The sequence below is a fragment of the Chrysochloris asiatica genome, unplaced genomic scaffold (genome assembly GCF_000296735.1).
Source record: "Chrysochloris asiatica unplaced genomic scaffold, ChrAsi1.0 scaffold00006, whole genome shotgun sequence".
In the NCBI taxonomy this organism is placed as follows: domain Eukaryota; kingdom Metazoa; phylum Chordata; class Mammalia; order Afrosoricida; family Chrysochloridae; genus Chrysochloris; species Chrysochloris asiatica.
This window is the reverse complement of record NW_006408524.1, coordinates 2,719,483-2,744,130: the sequence shown is the minus strand read 5'-3', so window position 1 is coordinate 2,744,130 and position 24,648 is coordinate 2,719,483. Positions and strand designations below refer to the sequence as shown.

Here is a 24,648-nt window from a genome sequence, read left to right as displayed (position 1 = left end):
GGAAAACCCCGACAATTGATGAAGACCAAAACCCACAGCCTTCAGTATGGGCTGCACCTCAATGTAAAGAAAACAAAAATCCTCACCACTGGGCCAATAAGTAACATCAAGATAAATGAAGAAAAGATTGAAGTTATTAAAAACTTCTTTTTGCTTGGATCAGCCATCAACACTCAAAAATCTCTTTAAAAAGTTTAAGAGCAAAGATGTTGTAAGTCTGAGGACTAATGTGCACCTGACTCAAGTTATGGTATCTCTAATAGTCTCATATGTATGTGGATAGCTGGACAGTGACTAAGGAAGACCACAGAAGAATTACGGTGTTGGAGAAGAATATTAAAAGTACCATGGACTGCCAGAACAACAAATAAATCTGTTTTGGAAGAAGTACAGCCAGAATGCTCCTCAGAAGCTAGGATGATAAGACTTCATCTCTCACACTTCAGACATATTATCATAAGGAATCTGTCCCTGGAGACAAATGTTATGCTTCATAATGTGGAGGGTCAGCAAAACAGAGGAAGATCCCCTCAGAGAGATGGATTGGTACAGTGGCAGCAAAAATAGTCTCAAACATAGCAATGATTGTGAGGTTGTCACAGGACGGGGCAGTATTTCATAGATTACCAGATATGGGATGGTAAAGGAGAGATTCAATGCTTAGGGAAGATTGATATTCTGTTAACGGTAGTGGATAATTAGGAAACTGATAGTGTCGATGGTCGCATATGATGAGTATAATGTCATTCACAGAATTATTCATGCAAAATTATTTGTATTGGCTAATGTTTTGTTACATATACAAAGTTAGTCCAAAAGTATTGCTACTATGGTTTAGTGTATACATGAACACATTTATTCCAAGCAAAGCATGCTACAAGATGTCTTTGTGATCAGTGGATAGCTGCAAACACGTTTTCTCAATCATAAACTTGCCTCAGTCTTGTTACTTGGAAAAGCTCAATATCATCAGTGAAAACAAGGTCTGGGACTGACTGTGGAATAGATCATTAGTTGCTTATATTCAATTTCAAGCTGAAGCTGAAGGAAATTAAAACAAGTCCACGAGAGTCAAAATATAACCTCAAGCATGTCCCAGCTGAATTTCGAGACTATCTTAAGAACAGATTTGCCACACTGAACACCAATGACTGAAGACTAGAGGAGTGTGGGATGCTATCAAAAACAGCAAGCATGAAGAGAGAGAAATGTCATTAAAGAGACAGCAAAAGAGGAAAAACCAAAGTGGTTGTTATAAAGACACTCTAAATCTTGCTCTTGAATGTAGAGTAAGTGGCTAAAGCGATCAGAAGAAATGATGAAGCAAAAGAGCTGAAGAGAAAATCACAAAGTACAGATTGAGAGGACTAACTATTACAATGAAATGCGCAAAGAACTGGAGGTAGAAAATAAAAAGACAAAGTACAGATTGAGAGGACTAACTATTACAATGAAATGCGCAAAGAACTGGAATTAGAAAAGCAAAAGTGAAGAACACATACTCAGCATTTCTCAAGCTGAAAGAACTGAAGAAAAATTTCAAGCCTCAAGTGGCAATACTGAATAATTCTGTGGGCAAAATACTGAATGTTGCAGGAAGATGCTGAATGATCAAGAAGATGGAAAGAGATTCACAGGGTCACTGTAGCAAAAAGAGTTGGCAATGTTCAGCTATTTCAGGAAGCAGAAATATGTTCAGTAATGGGTGGTACTGAAGTAAGAAGCCCAGGCTAGCTACCTGGCCAACTGGCAAGAAAAGACCCATATTGTGACTATTCCATAGAAAAGTGACTGTACAGAATGAGAAAATGATTAAACAGTGACCCTTTGGAAGTACAGACAGACCTAGAAGGTGGAGAAGGGGAGAACCAATAGCTTCACATTTTGATATTTTTGTTTAATAAAGCTTTCTATGATTTTGTAGTGAAACTTTTTTACTAACCTTTGTTATGAACACAATAAAAACTGAAAACAAAGCAAATTAAAGGAAAAAAGGTAACCTGTCAGCGGGGCAGCAGTGCCAGGCACTTTCACTGTTTCTAAAGGGACATGAGGTATGTGGGTGGTGCTGGGAAACAGAGGGGCATTCAGATACTTGCGCTAGACAATCAAGTAAACTCTTCATTTCCCACGACATCCCTCTCTAGGCCCTGTGTGACTGAAATCTGTGTGTCTCTTGGATGCTCCAAAACCAGAAGTGCTTAGCACCCATTCTATGTCTCATAGTCCTGGTCAAAGTCCTCTGTTCCACTAAGGCCTGGGTGCTTCACAAGCCACAAGGGAGGGCCTGTCCCCAAAGATACACTCACTGAGCCATCTGATCATATCTAAGAACTCCAGCCTTCTGGACACAATGCTCCGATTTCATTCCCATCCGCACTCACACCATCACCTTCCCTAAGCATCTGACAGTTAAGCATGAAGTGACTTAAGTCACGTTGAGTCCTTTTTGGAAGCAGGCAGGACAGCTGTCTGTTCTTGATCAGCTCCCTCCCAGCCCCCAGGGACTGCATGTGTCAATGTGTCAATCCTGTCTGGTCAGGTGCCCATGGACAGGTGGACCAGGTGGCTCTACCTGGCAGCAGCCCAATATAAGTAAGGTTCAAGGGGACACCGCAGCCACTCAGTTCCGACAGCAGGGCAGAGCCAACCATCCCTCCCCAGCATGACGCAACCTGCACCAAATCACCAGTGGAATGGGTCCACGCTGCCAGCAGGCTGGGCTTTCCTCAGGACTGTCCTATTTCTACCTAAACACTTAGGATACACTGGTGAATGCTCCACCTGGCTCAAAATTAGACTCAGGCAGTCGCTTGGATAACAGTGGCAGGTTCTCTGCAGTACCCCCACCCCACTTTGCTCAAGTCACATGATAGCAGGAGCCAGTAACACGGGTGCCCTGACCACCTCTCCCCGTCTGCAGCAGCCAACAAGTCTGGCTCAACTGTGGCAGATTTGGGGGCACCCTGAGATGCTCTGGGACAGGGCATTTTGTGAGATGCTGCCCCAAGGCCACCTCTTGTGCACACCTTGGCTCCAGGGAACTATACTTCAATCTGTCCCCTATAGCTATAGGCCTGGCGACAACTGCACCCATCACCCCGCAGGCCAAAAGCCCCTCACTCCCCTACAACAGCTTCTGTTCAAACCAGCAACACTACCAACCAAAACCATCTTACACAGGCCAGAGTCTCAGAGCAGGCTGAAGCTCAGACAACTTCTGAAGGGTACGAGCCACAAGTCTACAGAAAAATCCACCTGAAACTTTGACTCCGGACACTTCTTTGCTGTTGTTATGTGCTGTGGAGTATAGGGTTTCAGAGGAGTGGCTGCTGGGGTTGAACCACGAACCTTGAGGTTAGCAGTCCTGTGTTTATTTATTGTACAGCACCATACCAGGAAGCCAATATTTCTTTAATACTATTCAATTTTATAAATTTTGAATTTTTTAAAATTTAATTTATCTCCCCGCTCCCCCCAGTTGTTTGACAATCTTCAACTGTTGTTATTAAAGTGCCGTCAAGTCAGTTCCGACTCATAACGACCCTTCAGAGGTTCTGAGACAAAACAAAAAAATTAGTTACGATTTATTTTTCAAAATTTATAAAAAAGCAAACCAGTATGAAGTAATATAAAGAATTCAACTTGCCACAGTGTTTCTGTGTACTTTGAGCATTTCTACCCCTGCAGGTATGAGAGGCTATAAGAATGAGGACAGCGGGCCCCAGACTCGTCTTCCAACTCCACGATGCTCATGAGGCTCTTGGTGCCCAGCACTTGGCCTGCCGTCCCCAGGACCCATGCCTGGTTAAAGCCCAGCCTCACCACTCTTCCTACCTAGACCTTTCCACCTAGCCTCTCACTGTTCATTTTTTCCAGTAGGTTCTACATTAATATCAATACTTCATTTCTGGCAACATCCAATCTGTACTTAATAGGGCAATCATTTCAAAATAAATCATGTCCCTCTAGATTTATTGTTCCTAGAATGCCCAAGTTGACCTGCCTAGACCAAACAGAACTAACTTCCTTTTCAGAGAGTTCCCAGTCTTTAGGGTTTTAGTTTTGTCTCAGTTTCCTTTGTTATTTATTCTCTGGAGCTCAGGGATCTCTCTTTTTTTTCAATGGAGGTAAATGTCTGAAATGCACATACTCTCCACAGACACCTAGGCAGCCTGAGAGGAAGGAAGCCAGCACAGACAGACACATTAACGGGCAGGGGACCCCTTTGTATCAATGATTTCTGGCAGAGCTGAAGTCTAGCCACAGCTATACTGAAACTCAAAGAATGAAGAACATCCATCCCGTCACCCAATATGGGAGCTCGCTAACCTCCCTCATGATTCTAAGCACTGGGGGTACAGCTGTGGGAATAACAGGAAAAAGAAGAGAGACTGAGAATTCCAGAGACACATCTACTATCATCTAGGCAGAATTTTCCAGAATTGGTGACACTGCACTGTGCCCCACCCACCCCCAGCCCTTGGCCAGGTAGAAAAGGCAGAGCTTTCAAGCACCACTATGTTGAATTCCCATCCTCAACTTGGGCTCATCCTGTTCCTACTGGATCTTGGTTTCCCATCTATAACAAGGCAGCACTCCATCTGAAGTATACAGGATTTGAAAAGTTCTGAACCTTTTAAAAGTATAGAGCCAAGAGTTCCAACACTTCTCAGGCTATGGTAGTGGTGGTGGGATAAGGGTTCTGGGCCCCCACTTCCTGCAAAGCAGCCCTTGAGTATACTTCACAGCCAGATCCCAGTCCCCCAAACCCCTGGATTCTTGCTTGAATGTTAGCATGCCTTTCATTAAGGGCATTCTAAATCCTCTTTTTTCCTATGCTCAGTCCACACGGAAGTGTCTAGAATAGATGTACTTGTGTTTAGAAATTAGAAAATGTGAACACTGCCAGTCATGCTTTCTCATAAGAATAAACATTCTACTATTTGAATAGAAAAGACCACTCCTCACTTGCTAGACACAGCAATGATGCCTGACTCATCTAGTTTGGCGGCATGTGTGTGTGTTCCTGCTTTTGCCCCAAGCTCTTCCTCAGTTTTAACTTACTTTGCTCAGTTTTTCAGTCCAGAAGCTGGAAATGCCCATTCAGAAGCCAACATGATGCTCAGCAGGGTCAAAGCCAACTGCCAGGATTTCAAAGGCTCTCAATCCTAGTAGATGGGCTGCCAGTGGAGTCTCAATATGAAGAGTGATCTGATGGTACTGACCCACACTGGCTGCGGTAGGACTGAGGTACCTCCTCTCCTCTGTGGAGAGCGTCCTCAGGGACCATGTAACCTACATGATGAGCAATCAAGACTCTAAGAACCAAGGGACCTGCTAACATCAAGACAGAAAAGCCAGCTGTAGACCACCCTCCTTTGGACCCAGGTCTGGAAACCTTCAAGACCCAGGTGAAAATTGATGCCAAGACACAGGGAGATAGATGTCCAAAGAATGCTGAAAAGTGGACGCGGATCTTCCTTTTAAACTGTGAGGCAAAGGACAGAGAAAGCAGCCGGAGCCCAGAATTCAGAAGTCTAGCCTCCTAAGATGTGAGAAAAGAGATTCCTATTTGTTAAAGCCACACAGCCCCCTACAAAAAAAAAAAAAAGACAACCTTGCAGCCAATCAAGCCTACACCCCACACCTTTGGATTTTTCTGCCACTCAAAATCCTGACCTCTGGCGAGTCCTTGACATCTGTGAGCCTGAATGCAGTTCCACATCTCCTTCCTGGTCCCACAGTGTGTGCTGATCACCCCACACCTGCCTTGAAAGTGACAGCCACCTAAATTCAGCCTGACAGGGCAGAGCCTGGCCTTTAGGACAGGGGAGACAGAGGTCTACCCGGAGGATGAATGTGCTTGTGAGAGGAGGGAACACAGTTGTGCACAGGAACGCGATCCCCTACAGTTCACAGGAACGTGCAGTCTTACTCAAGTCTGGTGTCGGCTGCGCCCATGGAATGCTGCCGCTGGACACATTCGTTTTTATTTTGGTTTTATTTTGCATTCTTCTTGAGGAATTCTTTTGTTTCCAAAATTCGAAACTGAAAACTCCAGTCAGAGGTCGAAGGAAAACAACACATAAAACTCCTCCTCTGTGTAGAGAGCCTCCATGTAGTGAGGGAAACTGTCTGCAGCTATCCACTGATCACAGAGGTGGCTCTCAACAGGCCTCATTTGGAAGGAACCCAGTAGCAAGGCTTTTCGGCTTACCCTTATGTATGATGAGTTCAGTGTAGTGAATTATTGGGTGGCTCCTGCCAATCAACATTTTCCAGGTGGGTCTGGGTAACAAAGAGTGGGGAAGATACTGATGTGTTATATGATTCAGCTGGAGTGACTATCAACAGGGAGCCTGGTCACTGGTCGCTTTTGCCATCCTGCTTCTCATCTCAGCCGCGGAAGCAGGAACTTCACTCCAGTAGAGAAGAGCCAGGCGTGGAAAGCGTCCTCCGGCCCCTAACATGCCTGCACACAGAACCTGGCCCCTGACATACCTGCACACGGAGCCTTTCTGACCCAGAGACAGAAAGGTGTGACACCCGCCGGAGGAGCAAGGGAGCAGCCAGCCAGTAGCAACAGAGCCAAGAGCCAGAGCACAGGACAGCATGCTAAGCTACCTAGCCCTTGGGGCAAGTAAAGCTGAGGGGTTTTGGGCAGGAGGCTTGTTTGCAGAGTGGGGTGCCTCAGGCTGAGGCTTATGGTCAGCGGTGTATCCTGTGGGCATTTTCCAGCCACCTAAAAGAGCTTTATAACATTGCCTGCTAGATGGAGACCTGCCTGTAAACACAGCTTAGGAGAGGCTATCCTGACTGGAAGACCCTGAATATATCTAACCCCGAATTGTAAACTGTTAACTTCCCTATAATCATGGGTATCTGCTCTAAGTTCTGTGTGGTCATTGCAATGAATTATCTAAGGCTGCTGAAGAGACTGTGCAGTGGGCAGAATGATTGGGGCCCTTTTCTGAGGTGATTGATAAGATATAACTGATATCAATCTGCATGCTGAGCATCAGTAGTGAAGGAAGACTCATTAATAACCTGTGATATGCAGATGAAACAACCTTGTTTGTTCAAAGGAAAGAGGACTTGAAATACTGATGAAGATCAAAGGCTACACCCTTCAGTATAGATTGCACCTTAATGTAACAAGATGAAAATCCTTACAATTGGACCAATAAATAACATCATGATAAACATTGAAAAGAGCGGAACTATCAAAGACTTCATTTTGCTTAGATCCACAGTCAACACTCACAGAAGCAGCAGTCAAGAAATCAAAAGACATATTGAATTAGCAAATCTGCTGCAAAATATCTCTTCAAAGTGTTAAAGGGCAAAGATGTCAATTTGAGGACTAAGGTGCGCCTGATCTAAGCTATAGTATTTTCAATCACCTCACAGGCATGTGAAAGTTGGCCACTGAATAAAGAAGAACGGATGCATTTGATTTATGATGTTGGAGAAGAATACTGAAAGTACTATGGACTGTCAGAAAAACAAATGAATCTGTCCTGGAAGAAGTACAGCCAGATGCTTCTTAGAAGTGAGGATGGAGAGGCTTAGTCTCTTGTTCTTTGGGCATGTTATAAGCAGAGGCCAGTCCCTGGAGAAGGACATTATGTTGGATAAAGTGGAGAGTCAGCAAAAAAGAAGATCCCCAACCAGATGGCTTGACAGTGACAGCAACAATGGGCTCAAACATTGAAGATGGTGCCGTACCGGGCAATGTTTCATTCTGTTGAGCATACGGTCGTTATGAGTCAGAACCAACTCAAGGGTACTTAATAACAACAGGTCTATGATTGAATATGTGATACATATGATTGAGATATGATATGTGATTGCGACTATGACGTTTAATAGATGATGACTGGCATAAATATGATACGGGATATAGAGGCATCAGGATTGGAGGAAGACAGATTGACAGCCTGCAATGTGCAGATAATACAACCTTGTTTGCTGAAAGTGAAGAGGACTTAAAACACTTAACTGATGAAGATCAAAGACCACAGCCTTTGGTATGGATGGCATCTCAATGTAAAGAAAACAAAAATCCTCACCACTGGACCAATAAACAACATTCTTATCAATGAGGAAAAGATTGAAGTTGTCAAAGATTTCATTTTTCTTGGATCAACTATCAACACTCATGGAAGCAGCAGTCAAGAAATCAAATGACGTATTGCATTAGGCAAGTCTGCTGCACAAGACCTTTTTAAAGTGTTGAAGAGCAAAGATGTCAGCCTGAGGACTAAAGTGCACCTGACACAAGCCAGGTATTTTCAATAACCACAAATGTGTGTAAAAGTTGGATAGTGAATAAGGAAAATGTAGAAGAATTGATACACTGAAGTTAGGGTACTGGAGGAGATTATTGAAAATGCCATGGGCTGTCAAAAGAACCAACAGATCTGTGTTGGAAGAAGTGCAGTCAGAGTCCTCCTTCAAGGCCAGGATGGCCAAACTACGTCTCTCATTCTTCGGACATATTGTCAGGAGGGATCAGTCACTGGAGAAGGATATCATGTTTGGTAAGGAGGAGGGTCAGAAAAAAGAGGAAGACCCCCCCCCCCAATGAGATGGATTGGCAAAGTGGCAGCATCAATGGGTTCAAGCGTAGCAACAACTGTGACGTTAGCTCAGGACCGGGCAATGTTTCGTTCTGTTGTGCATAGGGTCGCTATGCGTCACTACTGACTCGATGACACTAAAGAACAAGATGGTTGCTAGAAGGTGTTTTCACATATGACACAGTGCCCTTTGAGTAAACAGAAGAAAATCAAGTCTCTAGCCCTCACTCTTCTGCAACCAGACAGCTTTACTTCGTTCACCTTTTTTGGCCAAGTTTTACGCATCTCTACCAGTTTGGTCTCTCTTCTCTAAAGCAGAATTCTCCTCTCACATTCTGTTGCATACTAATGTCAGCTGGGTTGCTTTTGAGACCTGCAATGCCTAGACTATCACCCAAACAAACGATATCAGACTCAGACGCAAGTCAGAACCAGGGTTTATAAATTCTCCCAGGTGATAAGGTGGACTTACAGTTTCAACGGTTCCACAGTGCTCACGACCTGACAAGGCTGAGCCAGAGCTCAGAGGTCACTCCCTCCTGCTGATCCAATCTGAAGCTGTGTTGTTCCTCAGCAGCCCACACCACAATAACGTCTCACATGGGGCCCTTGGTTACTCCAATCTCTGAAGTACTGTGTTGATGTTCTGTTCAATCGTTCACACCAGCTGCTACTTCTCCAAGTCTTCATACAATTCTTGTGCTAAAAACTGTCTGCTTCCAAGTGTGAAACTTTGAGCTAATCCCTGTTCTACTTCCTTCCATGGAGTCTTACCCTTCATGTCTCACTTCTGAGACTTAATCTGATTTCCACTCCAAACTGTTAAGTCAATCAACAAAAGTTCTCATGTCTTCATCCAAGGCACAAGTCGATAGATACCATGATTGGACAAGGCCAAGTTAAAGAACAAGCAAGCAGAAGAGACTTACTAGTCTCTCCTTCCTTCTGGTCATGCTCACCTTGCCTGAGGTCAACCCACCTCTCTCCACACAGGACCTGACACCTGGTTATCCACCGTGAGGAGGACCAAGGGCACTTACCTTCTTCTGGAATGGAATTCTCCTGGAACTGAGGCAAACATTCCCCCGCAACCAACTCCCCTAGATGTCCTATCTGGCTAAGCACAGGGTAATATCCTTAAAGAGCTCAGGTGGTGCTGTGGGATAGGTGCTGGGTTGCTAACTCCAAGTTCAGTAGTTCAAACCCATCAGCTGCTCCGTGGGAGAAAGATAAAGATGTATGTTCCCATAACAATTTACAGTCATGGAAACCCTAGACAGGGTCACAACGAGTGGGAATTGACTCGGGGACAGGGGGTTTTGGAATGCACACCTAACAAAGAAACAGTTGCAAGCATAACTTAAAGGAGGGGCATTAAGCAGCACTCAGGGGAACACATTTTATGGGGTTCTGCTCCTCACGGCCCAGGACAAGCGACCACACCTGGGGGCCGACTAACCGTGACCAGCAAGGCCTTGTGCGGTGGGAGGGAGGTCAGCAGCCGCAAGCTGCAGCCAGATCTAGCCCCCTGGTGATACTTACGTGATGGTGTCGATCATGTCGAGCCCCATCTCCACGCAGCAGTGGGCGTGGTCTGCCTTGGGCTGTGTGAGGCCAGACACACAGTAGTAACAGTCCCCCAGGATCTTGATCCGCCGGCAGTGGTTCTCCTGAAGGGGAAGGGCAATGCCTACATGTTAAGGCAGCAGAAGTTTCACAGGACTGGCCCCCAGATGCCCGGCTAGACCTTCATCTTTTCCCCACCTAGCGCCTGGAATGAGAGTTGTGCATCTACCAGGCCCTAGCCCAGAGGCAGCCCCTCCCTTCAATGCATGCAGAACCCAACACATCCCACACTCCCCTCCTTACAGGTTTCTCTCTATCTGGTGCATCCACCCTCACCTACCTCCTACCATTAACCCTGGCCTCACCCTGTATTTCACTTGGTCAGACCCTACAGACCCTTCTAGCCCAGCAGAAATGCCAGCTCCATTGGACATCTCCCCCAAGGACCAGAGCAAGTCTTCTTTCTCTGAATTCACACAGCGCCAATCATAGCATGCCTGCCTTTCTGGAACATGCTATATCCTCAACAGGCAGCCACTTCTCCCTGACTGTTCAAGCACAGCACGTAAGCCACAGGAGGGTCTAAGCAGCTCTTGGGAAAGGACTCGCGAGTCCTGAAGTAAGTCCATGTGGTGAGCCCTGACCCACTTCCCTGAACGCGCATCTCCGCAGGACACAGTGAGAGGGCTGACGGCCGGGCCTCCCAGGCCACTCGGAGAACCGAGAACACAGAGGCAGACATCCATTACACCACTAGGCCTATGCTAACAGTTACTGTGACTGCTACTTGTCTCACTTCAAGCAAACAAGTTCTCGACATTGGGTCTCAGGACCCTGTGAAACTCCCACAGTGATTACTGTTGTGGTTAACTAAGTGCCATTGAGTCAGTTCTGATTTATAGGGATGCTGTATAGGGTTTCTGAGGAGCAGCTGGTGGGTTTGAACCACCAACTCTGTGAATAACAATTCAATGCTTATCCTACAGCGCCACACCAGGACCCGCTATTGGTGTTAAGTGTCACTGAGTCAGTTCTGACTCATAGCGACCCTGTATAGGGTTTCTGAGGAGTGGCTGGCAACTTTGAACCTCCAACCTTGTGGTTCGAACAGACCTTATGGTCAAGTGCTTATTCCTACAGTGGCACGCCAGGCCATCAAGTCAACTGTGACTCCTGTATAGCAGGAAGAAATGCTACCCATGTATAGCAGGCTCCACCCTCCTCAGATGTGTTGCTCCATTTGAGTCCGTGGAGGTGCTAATGGCATGTTAAGTGGGCTGTCTCTACTGAGATTCATCACATTAGAAGCTACAAATGAGAACATTTAAGTATGTTTATTCATTGGCTTAAAATTGAAACTAGTATTTCTAGTATATAACATTTTTATGAAAAATATTTTGCACAACAAAAAGAGTGGCATTATTTTAGATGTATGTAAATTTCTTTAATATGTTTTAATAGAAGCCAGCTAGACTGCATTTCCAGCTTCTGCACCCATTTGCTGTGAAACACTGTGCTGGGGTCAACGATGGGTATTGGTCCCCCCCAACACACACATAACTGGACAACACCTGAGAGGGACTTGTATGGCCTTGAAAGATCTTGGATCACACTGAGAACTCTGGCATTAAACAAATCACATCCTCCGTGGTTATATTTAATTTGTGGTATGGCTTTTTACAAAGGCTATTGTTTAAAAAAAAAAAGACACCAAACCATTCCACCCATATCCCTCTTTACTCAGCTAGGTTAAATCATTCATTGCAATGGCCACACAGAACTCAAATACCATACTCAGACTGATGGATTTATTAGGGAAGTGAACATGTTACAAGTCAGGGTCAGAAATGTTGAGGGCACAGTTCTAGTCGGGATAGCCTCTCCTAAGCCGTGCCTACAGACAGACCTCTCTCTGCCCGATGAACGCTACAAAGCTCTTTTAGGCTGCTGGAAATGCCCACAGGGCATACCACCCCACACTAAGCCTCAGTCTGAGGGTACTAGGCTCTAGCTCCATGGATCAGTAAACCTAGCTGCCCCAATTAAATGCCTGGAGGCACCCCACTCTGCAAGCAAGCCTCCTGCCCGAAGTCACTCAGCTTTACTTGCCCCCTGGGCTAGGTAGTCCACCATGCTTTTTTGTGTTCTGGTTCTTGGTCCTGTTGCTGCTGTTCCTTGTCCACTCCTCTTGTGCCACAGCTTTCTGTCCCTGGGTTGAAGAGGTCCAATACACAGCAATTCCAGGGAGTTGGCTCCTGTTGCACAGGTTAGAGTTCCAAGTCTGTCCAATGCCTACACTTCCCAACGCCTTAACGCTCTTAACCACTCACAGATGAATCAAATAGTCCTGTCAGCATCTCCTCTTACCCAGATCCAGCTGGGCAAAAATGTTGTTTGGTGGGAGTTAAAGACTATGGTTAGAGGAGACATTATAAAATCCACTACACCATGCTATAAATTATTTTTGTTGCTGTTAAGTGCCATAGAGTTGGTTCTTACTCATAGCGACCCTGTATAAGGTTTCGAGGAGTAACGGGTGGGTTTGAACCACCAACTTTGTGGTTAGCTGCCCAGTGTTTTTCCTACAGTGCTATGCTAAGATTCCTTAGCATAGCCCATTTAAGACAGGCATTCTCAGATCTCAGTATCCAGATGCTCAAACGCCCTTGACTTTTGCCTGAGGGACCTGGGGGACTGGGAGAATCCGGAGCTAACACCCAGAAAGTCACACAGTAAGGAGTCTCAGCTGACCTTGCAGGCCCATGTTGCTGGCTCTGTCATAGTGGTGAATGGTCTCAGAGTCCTCCCCAAGCCCAACTGCCAGCATCCCATGGGAACATCTCTTCTCCTAAACAGCTCCCAGGCTTGCAAAGTGCCTATCCTCATCCGGGAGGGGAGTAACATTAAACACACAATGGCGGTTACATCCCCAATCAATGCAGTGAGATTGAAACAGTCTCACAAAGGCCACGCCAGGACTATGCTCTCTCCAGAGCCCCTGCTCCTCACAACGGCATGCTGGGAGAATGTCCACAGGCATGCTTTATAGACTGGTCACCCATGGCTCAGACTCAGTGTGACTGCTTCAGGGACCCTGGTTTCTTTCCTATAGGATGGAATTAACCCCACAGGCACCACGTTCAGGCTGGGCTAGGGTTGTTAGGTGCATGATGGCCTAGCTCAGAGCCAGTGCGCCCAGGGGGTGTTGGGATCATGAACTCCAAGGCTAGGCAGCCTAGTTCTGATCCTCATTCTGCCCTGGACCCAAAGGGCTGCCATCTGTGAGGAGGGGACTCAGTGACACCATCTCACAGGCTGTGAGGACTCCAGAGAATAGGCTGTCAGGCTTTCAGCATAGAGGCTGGGTTCCAGGGTTCCAGCTGATGATCATAGTCATGCTCGGCAAAGAAGAGTGTTGTTGTTGTTGTAAAGTACCGTCAAGTCAGTTCAGGCTCATAGTGCCCCTATATAGGGTTTCCAAACAGCAGATGATGAGTTTGAACCATTGACCTTGCAGTTCAAAGCAACCTTGCAATCCAATTCTTATCACACAGCGCCACACCAAGACTCCAAAAAGACTGGCCAGCATGTGGTGGATGACAGTATATTCAAAAGACGGGGCAGACCGGACCGGAGTGGGCCTGCTAGCTCCTGTAGTGCTGTGTGCCTGCCATGTGACACTCATTCAACAGCCCTGGCTGCCCAGAGGTGGCTCATGGCCAGCTCTGATTCCCGCCAAGGATGAGCTGGTCATCGTACAACAATGAGGTCCAGTCTCGAGGGAGCTCACTGGGAGGGAGAGCCCTGATCTAAGCTTCCAGGCCCACAGGGCATGTGGACTTCTCCCCAGCACCGTTAACATGTCTTTCTGACAGTTCCTCAACATCACTGCTCAGCATGAGAGTAGCGCAGAGTCCCCCAAAGAGCTCATTTAGACGTCAGTATAAGGCTACCAGGGTTTGAGGAATGCCAGTCTTCCCCCATGTAGTGCCTTTCTGAGTCCACTTCCTTTCCCAGCCAGTATGGCTGACAAGGTTGAGATATGGAAAGTGCTGTGGGGTCCCCACGTCTCCTCATGGCCTCCCTCATAGGCTGAACCCTCTTCAGCGATCCCTCTGAGTAGCCTATGAAAACCACAGTGCTTGATTCTGGGGACCTTGAGCTTCAGTCCAGGAGGGTCTTGTGGTGAAATATGTTCCCAACCTTCTCTATAACAATGAACACAAGGGGCATGGGCATCACGGGTACCAGGTGACTGTGGGGTCCCCCTCGGCACATCCCCTCCACCTCTACTTTTTGGGCCCATGGCCTGTCCTCCCTAGAGTACCTGAGCCAAGGCCACCTCTCTTCATTTCCATCCCTAGTCAGAGATGTGGTCCCACACAGCTCCAGCCCTACAGCCTAGCGTCGTCTTCCCCAAGTTCTCCACAGTGCTTACACCATGCTCTCACACAGAGTCTGAGCACAGCTCATACTTTCATGCCATCCCCATGGGGATTGCAGTCAGATTCTGCTCCTGGTTCCAGGCCACAGGGTCCCTGAGGGCAAGGCACAGAGCAGCAGACAACAACAGGCTCTGGAGGAATCTACTGAGTGGGCTAGCACATGAAGACACGCTCAAGCTCCTCAAGGACTGGGCAACTTAGAGAGCAGAAGTTTAAACCTGAGAGTTTAAAATACAAATCAGAGGCCTTTGGAGCTACTTACAACAGCCTCATGGAGTCCCAGTGTGGCGCTGTAGGATCATATTGTATTGGATTGAAAGGTTGGTTTGAGCCAGACGATCAGTGGTTCAAACTTACCAGTCAATCCTTGGAAATTCTATACAGACTTGACGGCACTCAACAACACAGGAGCTTCATTGTGACTCTGTTGTTGTTGTTAGCTGCCATTGAAGTCAGTACCAACTCATAGCGACCCTGTGCACAACAGAACGAAATACTGCCCAGTCCTGGGCCAACCTCACAATTGTAGCTACACCTGAGCCCATTGCTGCTGTCACTTGGCCAATCCATCTCATTGGGGGTCTTCCTCTTTTTCTCTGACCCTCCACCTTACCAACCATGATGTCCTTCTCCAGGGACTGGTCCCTCCTGACAATATGTCCAAACTATGGGAGATGAAGTTTGGCCATCCTGGCCTCCAAGGAGCACTCTGGCTGCACTTCTTCCAACACAGATCTGTTGGTTCTTTTGCCAGCCCATGGCACTTTCAATATTCTCCTCCAACACCATAACGCAAATGCATCAATTCTTCTAGGGTATTCCTTACTCACTGTGCAACTTTCACATGCATATGAGGTCATTGAAAATACCATGGCTGGGTCAGGCGCACCTTAGTCCTCAAACAGACCTGGTGAAAGGGCAGGAAAGCATTCCCACAGCATGTGCCTGAAACAAATGCATAGACTGAAATGCTGATTTCAAAAATAAAATGCCCTTGCTTTTGTTAGCATGCTTAAGAGAGACCCTTTCCCAGGCCCCAAAAGAAAAGGTTTTAAATTTGCTTTTGGCTTAACAGATTTTAAAGTATTCTCTATAAATATCAGAAGCTAGAGCCTGGTTAGCGTCGGGCCTAGCATTCCCACCAGAGACCAGCATAGAGAAGGTGGTCTGCCATACACCTTAGAGCCATGTGTCCAGCCAAAATAACTACAGAGGAAGAGGGTTTCAAGGGCTTGACCAGGGTTCCGGCCCCAATTGGCCAAACAAAGGAAACCAGTGCTGCAGCCTTCCTTCAGGCCTTTCACGGGGCCAGACTGTTGAGTCACATGACAACAGACATCTCAACAGAAATTCCAGGCTGAAGGGAACTCGGTACAATAGTCTGCCACCTGCTTCCTGGATATGGCTTGAGGAATGTGGCAGGCTGGCAGACAAGCTCTGGGCCCATCCCACGTGTTTAAGCAGAGAACACACATTGTAGTCTAGCTGACCCAGGCTACTCCAGCTCTGATCCCAGAAGACCCTGGACATGCTGATCAGACCAGGGGACAGAGAGCCACTAGAAGGAGGCCTTAGATGATGCAGATTCCTCAGTGGGATCACGAAAACTCACTAGAGGCCAGAGGCCGAAGTTATCCAGGCTCCCTGTACAGCACACTCTAGCACCAGAGAGTCCGCAGAGATCAGCAGACAATGTGGGGACGCCACACCACACCCCCAATGCTCAGAAGGTGGAGAGAGAGCTTGAATTAATGTCATTTATGCCCTGGGGAAAAAAAAAAAAAATTCAAAACCCAAACAGGCCAAGTTGTATTAACTTTGCAGGACGAAATTTCTGGCTTAAAAGCGGTTCCTAAATGAAGGCAGATTTAAGGCTAAGAAATTTTAGAAACTGAGGGTCAAATGAACAAATTGCCCTGACTGCATAGAAAAATAAAATAAATAAATAAATGACCATTGTAGAATATACCCCAAAACAAATTAAAGGAAATAATGTCACGTGACCATAAGATTCCTCTTTGTGACAAGGATATCTGTAAACCATAAACTTGCTCAGTTTATCTTATGCAAAGAATTCACTTTAAGTGATTTCTCTTGTTTCCTGAGAGATGATTCTTAAACTTTTTCCTGGGTAGCTAAGGTGTCTTTATTATTTACAGCCTTTGGACTATTTATGAGGATCTAAACCAATGACTAAAGGTAGGGTAGGTAGGAGAGGCTGACCCGGTCACAGAAAAGCAACCACATGGTGGTCTAATAGCAAATGACCTCAGAAAGTGAGCCAAGATTCAAGCAACTAAGATTGTTAATGTTGTTAAGTGCCGACAAGTCGGTTCTAAATAACAGCAACTCTGTATAGGGTTTCTGGGGTTGCACATATTGTGGGAGCAGAAAGCTTCTTCTTTATCCTGATACTAGAATTGTTGTTGTTGTTGTGTACCATGGAGTCGGTTCCGACTCATAGCGACCCTGTACAGGGTTTCCGAGGCTGTAAATCTTTATGGGAGCAGAAAGCCTCATCTTTCTCCCAAGGAAGAGCTGGTAGTTTCAAACTGCTGACCTTGTGGTTCGCAGCCCAATTCGTAACCACTACACTACCAGAGCTCCTTGATTAGTCAATAGTTAATTTTCTACTCTCTATTTCCTCCTTGGTATTTTCAAGTGATGGTATTTTCTATTGCCTCCTATGCATGTGAAAGCTGGACAGTGAATAAGGAAGACTGTAGAAGAACTGATGCATTTGAGTTATGGTGTTGGAGGAGAATATTGAAAGTACCGTGGACTGCCAGAACAAAACCTGCTTTGAAATAAGTACAGTCAGAATGTTCCTGATAAGCCAGAATGGCCAGACTTCATCTCTCATACTTCCTACACATTATCAGGAGGTACCAGTCCCTGGAGAAAGACATCATGTTTGGTAAAAGGGAAAGTCAGTGAAAAAGAGGAAGACCCCAATGAGATGGACTGGCACAGTGGCGGCTGCAGCGGGCTCAAGCGTAACAACAGTTGTGAAGCTGGTGCAGGACAGGGCAGTGTTGCATTCTGATGCATACAGGGGCGCTGCAAGTCGGAACCAACTTAACCTCCCCTAGCAACAACAATGCTTCCTCCTTAAAAACTCATTGCAATGGCCACAGACAAATCTTACAGTTTCTTTTGAACATCCTGTATGCATACAGATTAACTGCTCAAATAAACACTACACACTTTCTGTTTGCAGTTTTTATTTTGTTTTGTTTTTGCCCTTTTTGGTGCTTGACTCGATAGATCAGTGCCTTGGTGACTTTATGACTATAAATGTTTAACCAGCTGCATCCACATAATGTCGCAAAGAAATACACTAAGAAAACCAGCAGTGGCTCTCTCTGGAGGGCAAGCAAAATCATTTCCATTTCAACTTTCACAATTCCTTTTGTCATGATTCCTTTCCTAGAGCCTCATTTACCTGTTGGCCACTGCACTAAGCATCAACGATCTCAAAGTGAGTTAAGGTCCTGTTTTCTGGGAGATTCCTGCCCACAATGAGAGACCCGAGACGGCAAGAGAGTTGCGATGGGTGCCTTTTAATGGGGACGAGCAGAGAAAGAGCTGAGCGAAAGTAAGATGCCCTACTAGTTTGTGGTTGTTGTGGTTAAGTGCCATCAATTTGGTTTTGACCCATAGCGACCCTGTGAAGGATTTTCAAGGAGTGCTCCAGAAATACTGGGACAAGTGACAAAAAGAGAGACATACAGCTTTGCCTCCACTCAGCTGTCTTTGTGAAGGTAAGCAATTACACATGCTCATTGACTTCTGGCCCCAGAGGGGCGTGATAGAAAGGCAAACCAAAGCCCAATACAACTGTTTATGTATATGAGACAAGAGCAAACAGTGGGACCAGGCGGAAGCCTCACTTGATGTATCTTTTTTTTTTTTTTTACGTTTTATTGTGAATTATGTGATAGTTTACATGGGAGAACATTAGCTTTACATTCATCCTATCGTATATTGTTTCATTTCCATGGTTACAATCCCCTCCATGCATCATCAACCAACCAAAGGGTATACCCTGCAAGCCTGCCCCCATGGTTGTCAACACACAGCCCCTCTCCCTCTCTGGGTCTAGAGTCCCCAGCTGCTCCATCTCTCCATGCCTTGACATATCTTGTCTTTGAGTTGTCACTTTGGAGAAGAACCATACAAATATTTTATCTACTTATAAAAGAAAAATTAAATTTAAAATAAGAAACAAAATGAAATCAATTCATCTGTTACCACATTGGTAGCATTACCAAACAGAGAAAGACTATTGCACGTGACAAGAAAGCATACATTTTGACTAATAGGTCCAGTGGGAAGACAAAAATAACCACAAAAAATCTTCAATTGCATCCACTCACCTTATTGTTGATGGGAAACTGCCAATGTTATTTTGAACTTTATACTGAAGGATAAAACAACAAAAAATTGTATTCCTGTCATTAAGATTTTCAGCATCAAAGAGATTCAAATACAAAAATCAAAGCCCTAACAATCCAGATTATAGTTATAAGAGACTATTTTCCAGTGGAAGAAACAACAGCTTCTTGGGGAAAGGTTGTGTTTCTGGAGCAAGTGTATCCCACTGTCTCTTAAGCCATGCTCAGAAGGGACAAGGGCTAGGTCTACGGTAACAAGAACCACCTGAAGAGGCTTCTGCTAGCTAGAAATGGAAAATCTGAGCATCAAAAAGAAAAAGATGACAATAGAGTAAAACAAAAAGTTTTCCAAATTCATGAGTTCAATAACATTTTTTTTTAAAAAGATAGAGAAACTTAAGATAATTGTCAGAATGCTGCAGAGTACCAACTCACCATACCCACTTTTCACTTAGCAACTAGCGGCATGGGTCGGTTAGGTTCCAAAGACCAGGATGTTAGTAAACATCAGCATTGCATGAAACTTCAGCAGCCAGATGCTCCTCAAGGTCCCAGAGTCATTCCAGAAGTGAACCCCTGGAGTTCCTACCTCCCCTGCAGCAGTCATCTCTGAGCTGTGATTTCTGTACCTCAGGTGGGTGAGCAGGCGTGTGTCATTGCAAACCGCAAGCAGAATCTGGGTCAGAATTTGAAGCCAGGTGGGGAATCACCCAACCGTGACCTACATAGAGTTCTTGTTCACATAGAAATGCCCACCTACAGTGGATCACAGAGGTCTGCAGTGACGGGACCACTGGATGCTTTGCCAGTGCCCCTTTGCTGTCTTCTCCCAGACTCAAGGCCTGAAGCTATGGTTCTGCCACGAGGCTGCACACTTGGCTGGGATTTGGCAAGGCTGGAAGAGCGCATGTGCAGGTTAATGACCAGTGGCCCTAGCATCAGGCCTTTTGTTTCCCTCTTTCAGATTTATTCATATCTGAGACTGGGGAGAGGGCTGGAATGTGAGGGCAGGCTGTGAGGCTCCGGAGACAGTTCCTTTTCACTGAAAATGCGTGGGGCCTTATTCAGCTTTAAAGCGACTGAAATTGATTTGTTACTATTGCCATAAAAACAAAATGTCAGATAGTGGGATAGTCGATAAATGAGCAACAGTGTGCTCTGAAAATTAGTAAAGTTGACCCTTGAGCAACAGGGGTTTGAACTGCATGGGTCCATTTATGCATGGATGTTTTTCCATAAATATAATGGAAACTTTTTTTGAGATTTGAAAACAATTTGAAAAAACTCACAGGTGGACTTGATAGCCTAGAAATCTTTTTAAAAATTAACAAAAAAGGTATGAAATTAATGTATACTAGTCTGTTTTATCAATTACTACCATAAAATATATATAAATCTATTACTGAAAGTCAAAATTTACCTACACATGGCACCATTTACAGTCTAAAGAAATGTAAAGAAACATAAAGATGCAGTATTAAATCATAATTGCATAAAATTAATTACACTACATACTATACTAATACTGTAATAATTTCCTAGTCACCTCCTGCTGCTATTGAGGGTGTTCTGTTAAGTGCTGTTGAGTCAGTTCTGACTTGTAGCAATCCTGTATAGAGTTTCTGAGGAGCAGCTGTTGAGTTTGAACTGCTGAGCTTGCAGATCAAACAAACTTTGTGGTTGTTAATGAGTCTTCCTCCAATCCTGACTCATTACCAATCGGCAATATGTAGATGATACAACCATCCTTGCTGAAAGCAAAGAAGACTTAAAATACTCACTGATGAACATCAAAGACCACAGCCTTCAGTATAGGTTGCACTTCAATATACGACCACAGAACTCATCACCACAGGACCAATAAATAACATCATGAAAATAGAGAAAAGATTACAGTTGTCAAAGACAACATTCACAGAAACAGTAGTCAAGAAACCAAACAGCATATTGCATTAGCCAAATCTGCTGCACAAGATCTCTTTGAAGTGTTCAAGAGCAAAGACTTCAGACAAACGTGTGCCAGACAGAAGCCATAAGGCTATTTTAATATGCATATGAAAGTTGGACAATGAACAAGAAGACCCTAGAATTGAATATATCCGACATGAACTTAGAGATCATCTGAAGGACAGATTTGATGCATTAGATACTAAAGACCAAAGACCAGAAGAGTTGCAGGATGACATCAAGAACATCACACAGGAAGAAAGCAAAGGTCATTAAGAAGACAAGAAAGAAGGAAAAGACAAAATTGTATGTCAGAAGAGACTCTGAAACTTGTTCTCCAGCACAGAGATGCTAAAGCAAATGAAAGAAGAGAAGAGGTACAAGAGTTGAACAGAACATTTCAAAGGGCAGCTCAAGAAGACAAAGTCAAATATTACAACAAAATGTGCAAAGACCTGGAGTTAGAAGACCAAAAGGGAAGAATACACTCAGCATTTTCTCAAGCTGAGGGAACTGAAGAAAAAATTCAAAACTTGACCTTCAGTATTGAAGGATTCTAAGTGCAAATTGTTGAACAATGCAGAAAGCATCAAAAGAAGATGGAAAGAATACACCGAGTCACTGTGTCAATGTTCAACCATTTCAAGAGGTAGCATGTGATCAAGAGCCAAAGATACTGAAGGAAGAAGTCCAAGGTGCATTGAAGGCACTGGCAAAGAACAAGGCACCGGGAATTGATGGACTACAAATTGAAATCTTTCAACAAGCTGATGTGGCACTGAAGGCACTCATCTATGTCAAGAAATCTAGATGACAACTTACCTGGCCAACTGACTGGAAGAGACCCAACTTTGTGCCCATTCCAAAGAGAGGTGACCAACGAAATGCAGAAATCATAGGACAATAGCTTTGATATCCCATGCAAGTCTGTATTACTGAAGGCAATCCAGAAACGACTGCAACCATACATTGACAGAGAACTTCCAGAGGTTCAAGCTGGATTCAGAAGTTGACGTGGAATGAGGGGTATCATTGCTGATGTCAGATGGATCTTGGTTGAAAGCAGAGAATACCAGAAAGATGTTTACCTGTGCTTTATTGACTATGCAAATGCTTTCGATTGTGTGGAACATGACAAGCTATGGACAGCATTGTAAAGTATGAGTATTCCGGAACACTTAATTGTGCTCATGTACACAGACTGTTGTTTGAACAGAACAAGGGAACACTGAATGGTTTAAAATTAGGAAAGGTATACGCCAGGGTTGTATTCTTTCACCATACTTATTCAATCTGTATGCTGAGCATACAATCCGAGAAGCTGGGTTATATGAAGAAAAATGTGGCATCAGGATTGGAGGAAGACTCATTAACAACCTACGATAGCCAGATGATATAACCTTGCTTGCTGAAAGTGAAAAAGGACTTAAAAATACTTACTGATGAAGATTAAAGACCACAGCCCTCGGTATGGATTGCACCTCAATTAAAAGAAAACAAAAATCCTCACCAGTGGACCAATAAACAATATCCATATAAATGGAGAAAAGATTGAACTTGTCAAAGACTTCATTTTGCTGAGATCAACCATCAACACTGATGGAAACAGCAGTCAAGAAATCAAACGATGCATTGCATTAGGCAAATCTGCTGCACAAGACCTGAAAGTGTTAAAGAGCAAAAATGTGAGTTTGAGGACTAAGGTGCACCTGACCCAAGCTATTATATTTTCAGTAACCTCATCTGTATGTGGAAGTTGAACAGTGAATAAGGAAGACCATAGAAGAATTGATGCATTTGAGTTATGGTGTTGCAGGAGAATATTGAAAGTGCTAGGGGCTGCCAAAAGACCCAACAGATCTGTGTTGGAAGAAGTACAGCCAGAGTGCTCCTTGGAGGTCAGGATGGCTAAACTTCATCTCTCATACTTTGGACATATTATCAGCTGAGACCAGTCCCTGGAGAAGGGTTCATGTTTGGTAAAGTGGATGGTAGGAGAAAAAGAGGAAGACCCCAGAAAAATGGATTTGCACATGATGGTAGCAATGGGTTCAGGCATAGCAACAGTTGTGAGGTTGGCCCAGGACCGGGCAGTGTTCCATTCTGTTGTGTGCAGAGTCGCTATGAATTGATACCAACTTGATGGCATCTAACAACAACAGAAGAATTCATGCATTTGAACTATGGTGTTGGAGAAAAATTTAAAGGTACCATGGACTTAAAAGAAGAACACACGAATCTATGTTGCAAGAAGTACAACCAGAATGCTCCTTAGAAGCCAAGAAGGCCAACTTAGTCTCTCATACTTTGGAGATATTATCAGGAGGGTCCAGTCCCTGGAGAATGACATCATACTTGGTAAAGTAAAGGGTCAGCAATAAAGAAGGAGACCCACCTCCAAAGACATGGATTGGCACAGTGGTAGCAGCAATGTGAGGTTGGCCGCAGGACTGGCGATGTTTTGTTCTGTTGCACACAGGTTCGCTATAGGTCAGAACTGACTAGATGACACCTAACAACAACAACAAAACAAAAGGAAGTTGAAGGATGTAAAGCTGGAGATATTTATGCCAGCAAAGGACAGTTTGATAATTTTAGAAGAAGTTTGTTAAGAAGTCATAGATGAGTTCCCAGATGCCGTTAAGAAAATCCTTGAAGAGAAAATATGCCTGAACAGGTTTTTTATTGCAAACAAAAATACCTTATTCTGTTAAAAAAAAAAAAAAAAAAGGGAGGGGGGCTACAAATACAAAGGACATTTATTAGTAATGAAAAGAAGCAAGCACCAGGATTAAAGGTAAGCAGGAAGGAACCAGACTGACTCTACTGTTTAGTGCAAATGCAGTTTCTGAGCAGGGCTGTGTTAGCTGTGAAGTTGCTAATTCCCAGGCTTTAGGAGAAAAGGTAAACACCAGCTGCCAGTCTTTTGTCTGCACAACAAGAAGCACTGGACAGTGAGAAGGCTTCTTCTGAACTGACTCCACAGGTGCTGTGTGCCAGAAGTCAGGAAGTACCTTGTCCTTAAGGGACAGCCTTTTAAAGTTCTTTTGATATTCCAATGTCCCTGCCCACCCAGAACCTGGAGTCCAACTCAGAAGGTGTCACAGTGGTCCACTTATCTCCAAACAGGATGTCTCTAGAGTAGCATGTAAGTCAGGGGCTCATAGGCCCTTTAAGGCTCAGACACAAGTACTCGATGAAAAGGACTGTCCAGGCTAGGGACAACTGACTGTCAACAAGGGTCCAAAATCCATTCAAAGGAGCAGAGTCTAACAAATGCCGCTGGATATCCAACTCCAGAAAAAGGAAAAGAACCCATGCCTCTCACCAAACATAAAATCTAATTCACAGTGGATCAGAGACCTAAGTGTGAAACCTGAATGTATAAATTTCCTAGAAGAAAGCATAAAACAAAACCATGTGACCAGTTTTATTAAAAGATTATCAAAGGCAACTTCAAATGCATGAACAGCAGGACATAAATTAGGTTACTAAGAACTCATAAGCATTAAATATCTATGCTTATCAAGGATTACTAGTGTGGCACAGCAAGATAATACACTGGACTGCAAGGGCACTTTGAACAGCAAAGTCGGCAGTTCAAACCCACCAGCCACTCCTCAGAAACCCTAGACATGGTCGCTATGAATAGGAACCAACTAGACAGCAGTTAACAACAACAAAAGCATTATCAAAAGATTTTCTCAA

The 24,648-nt window shown here is 44.7% G+C and overlaps 1 protein-coding gene across 1 annotated transcript in view; it reads right to left on the bottom strand.

Annotated features, from left to right (window-relative positions):
* The window catches only part of ADCY1 (adenylate cyclase 1 (brain)), a 274,296-nt gene that overhangs the window by 128,961 nt on the left and 120,687 nt on the right, over window positions 1-24,648 (bottom strand). The window contains exon 5 of the mRNA XM_006832260.1: window positions 10,128-10,255. Within this exon, the coding sequence (XP_006832323.1) occupies window positions 10,128-10,255 (128 nt within the window). The remainder of the gene's footprint in view (window positions 1-10,127; window positions 10,256-24,648) is intronic.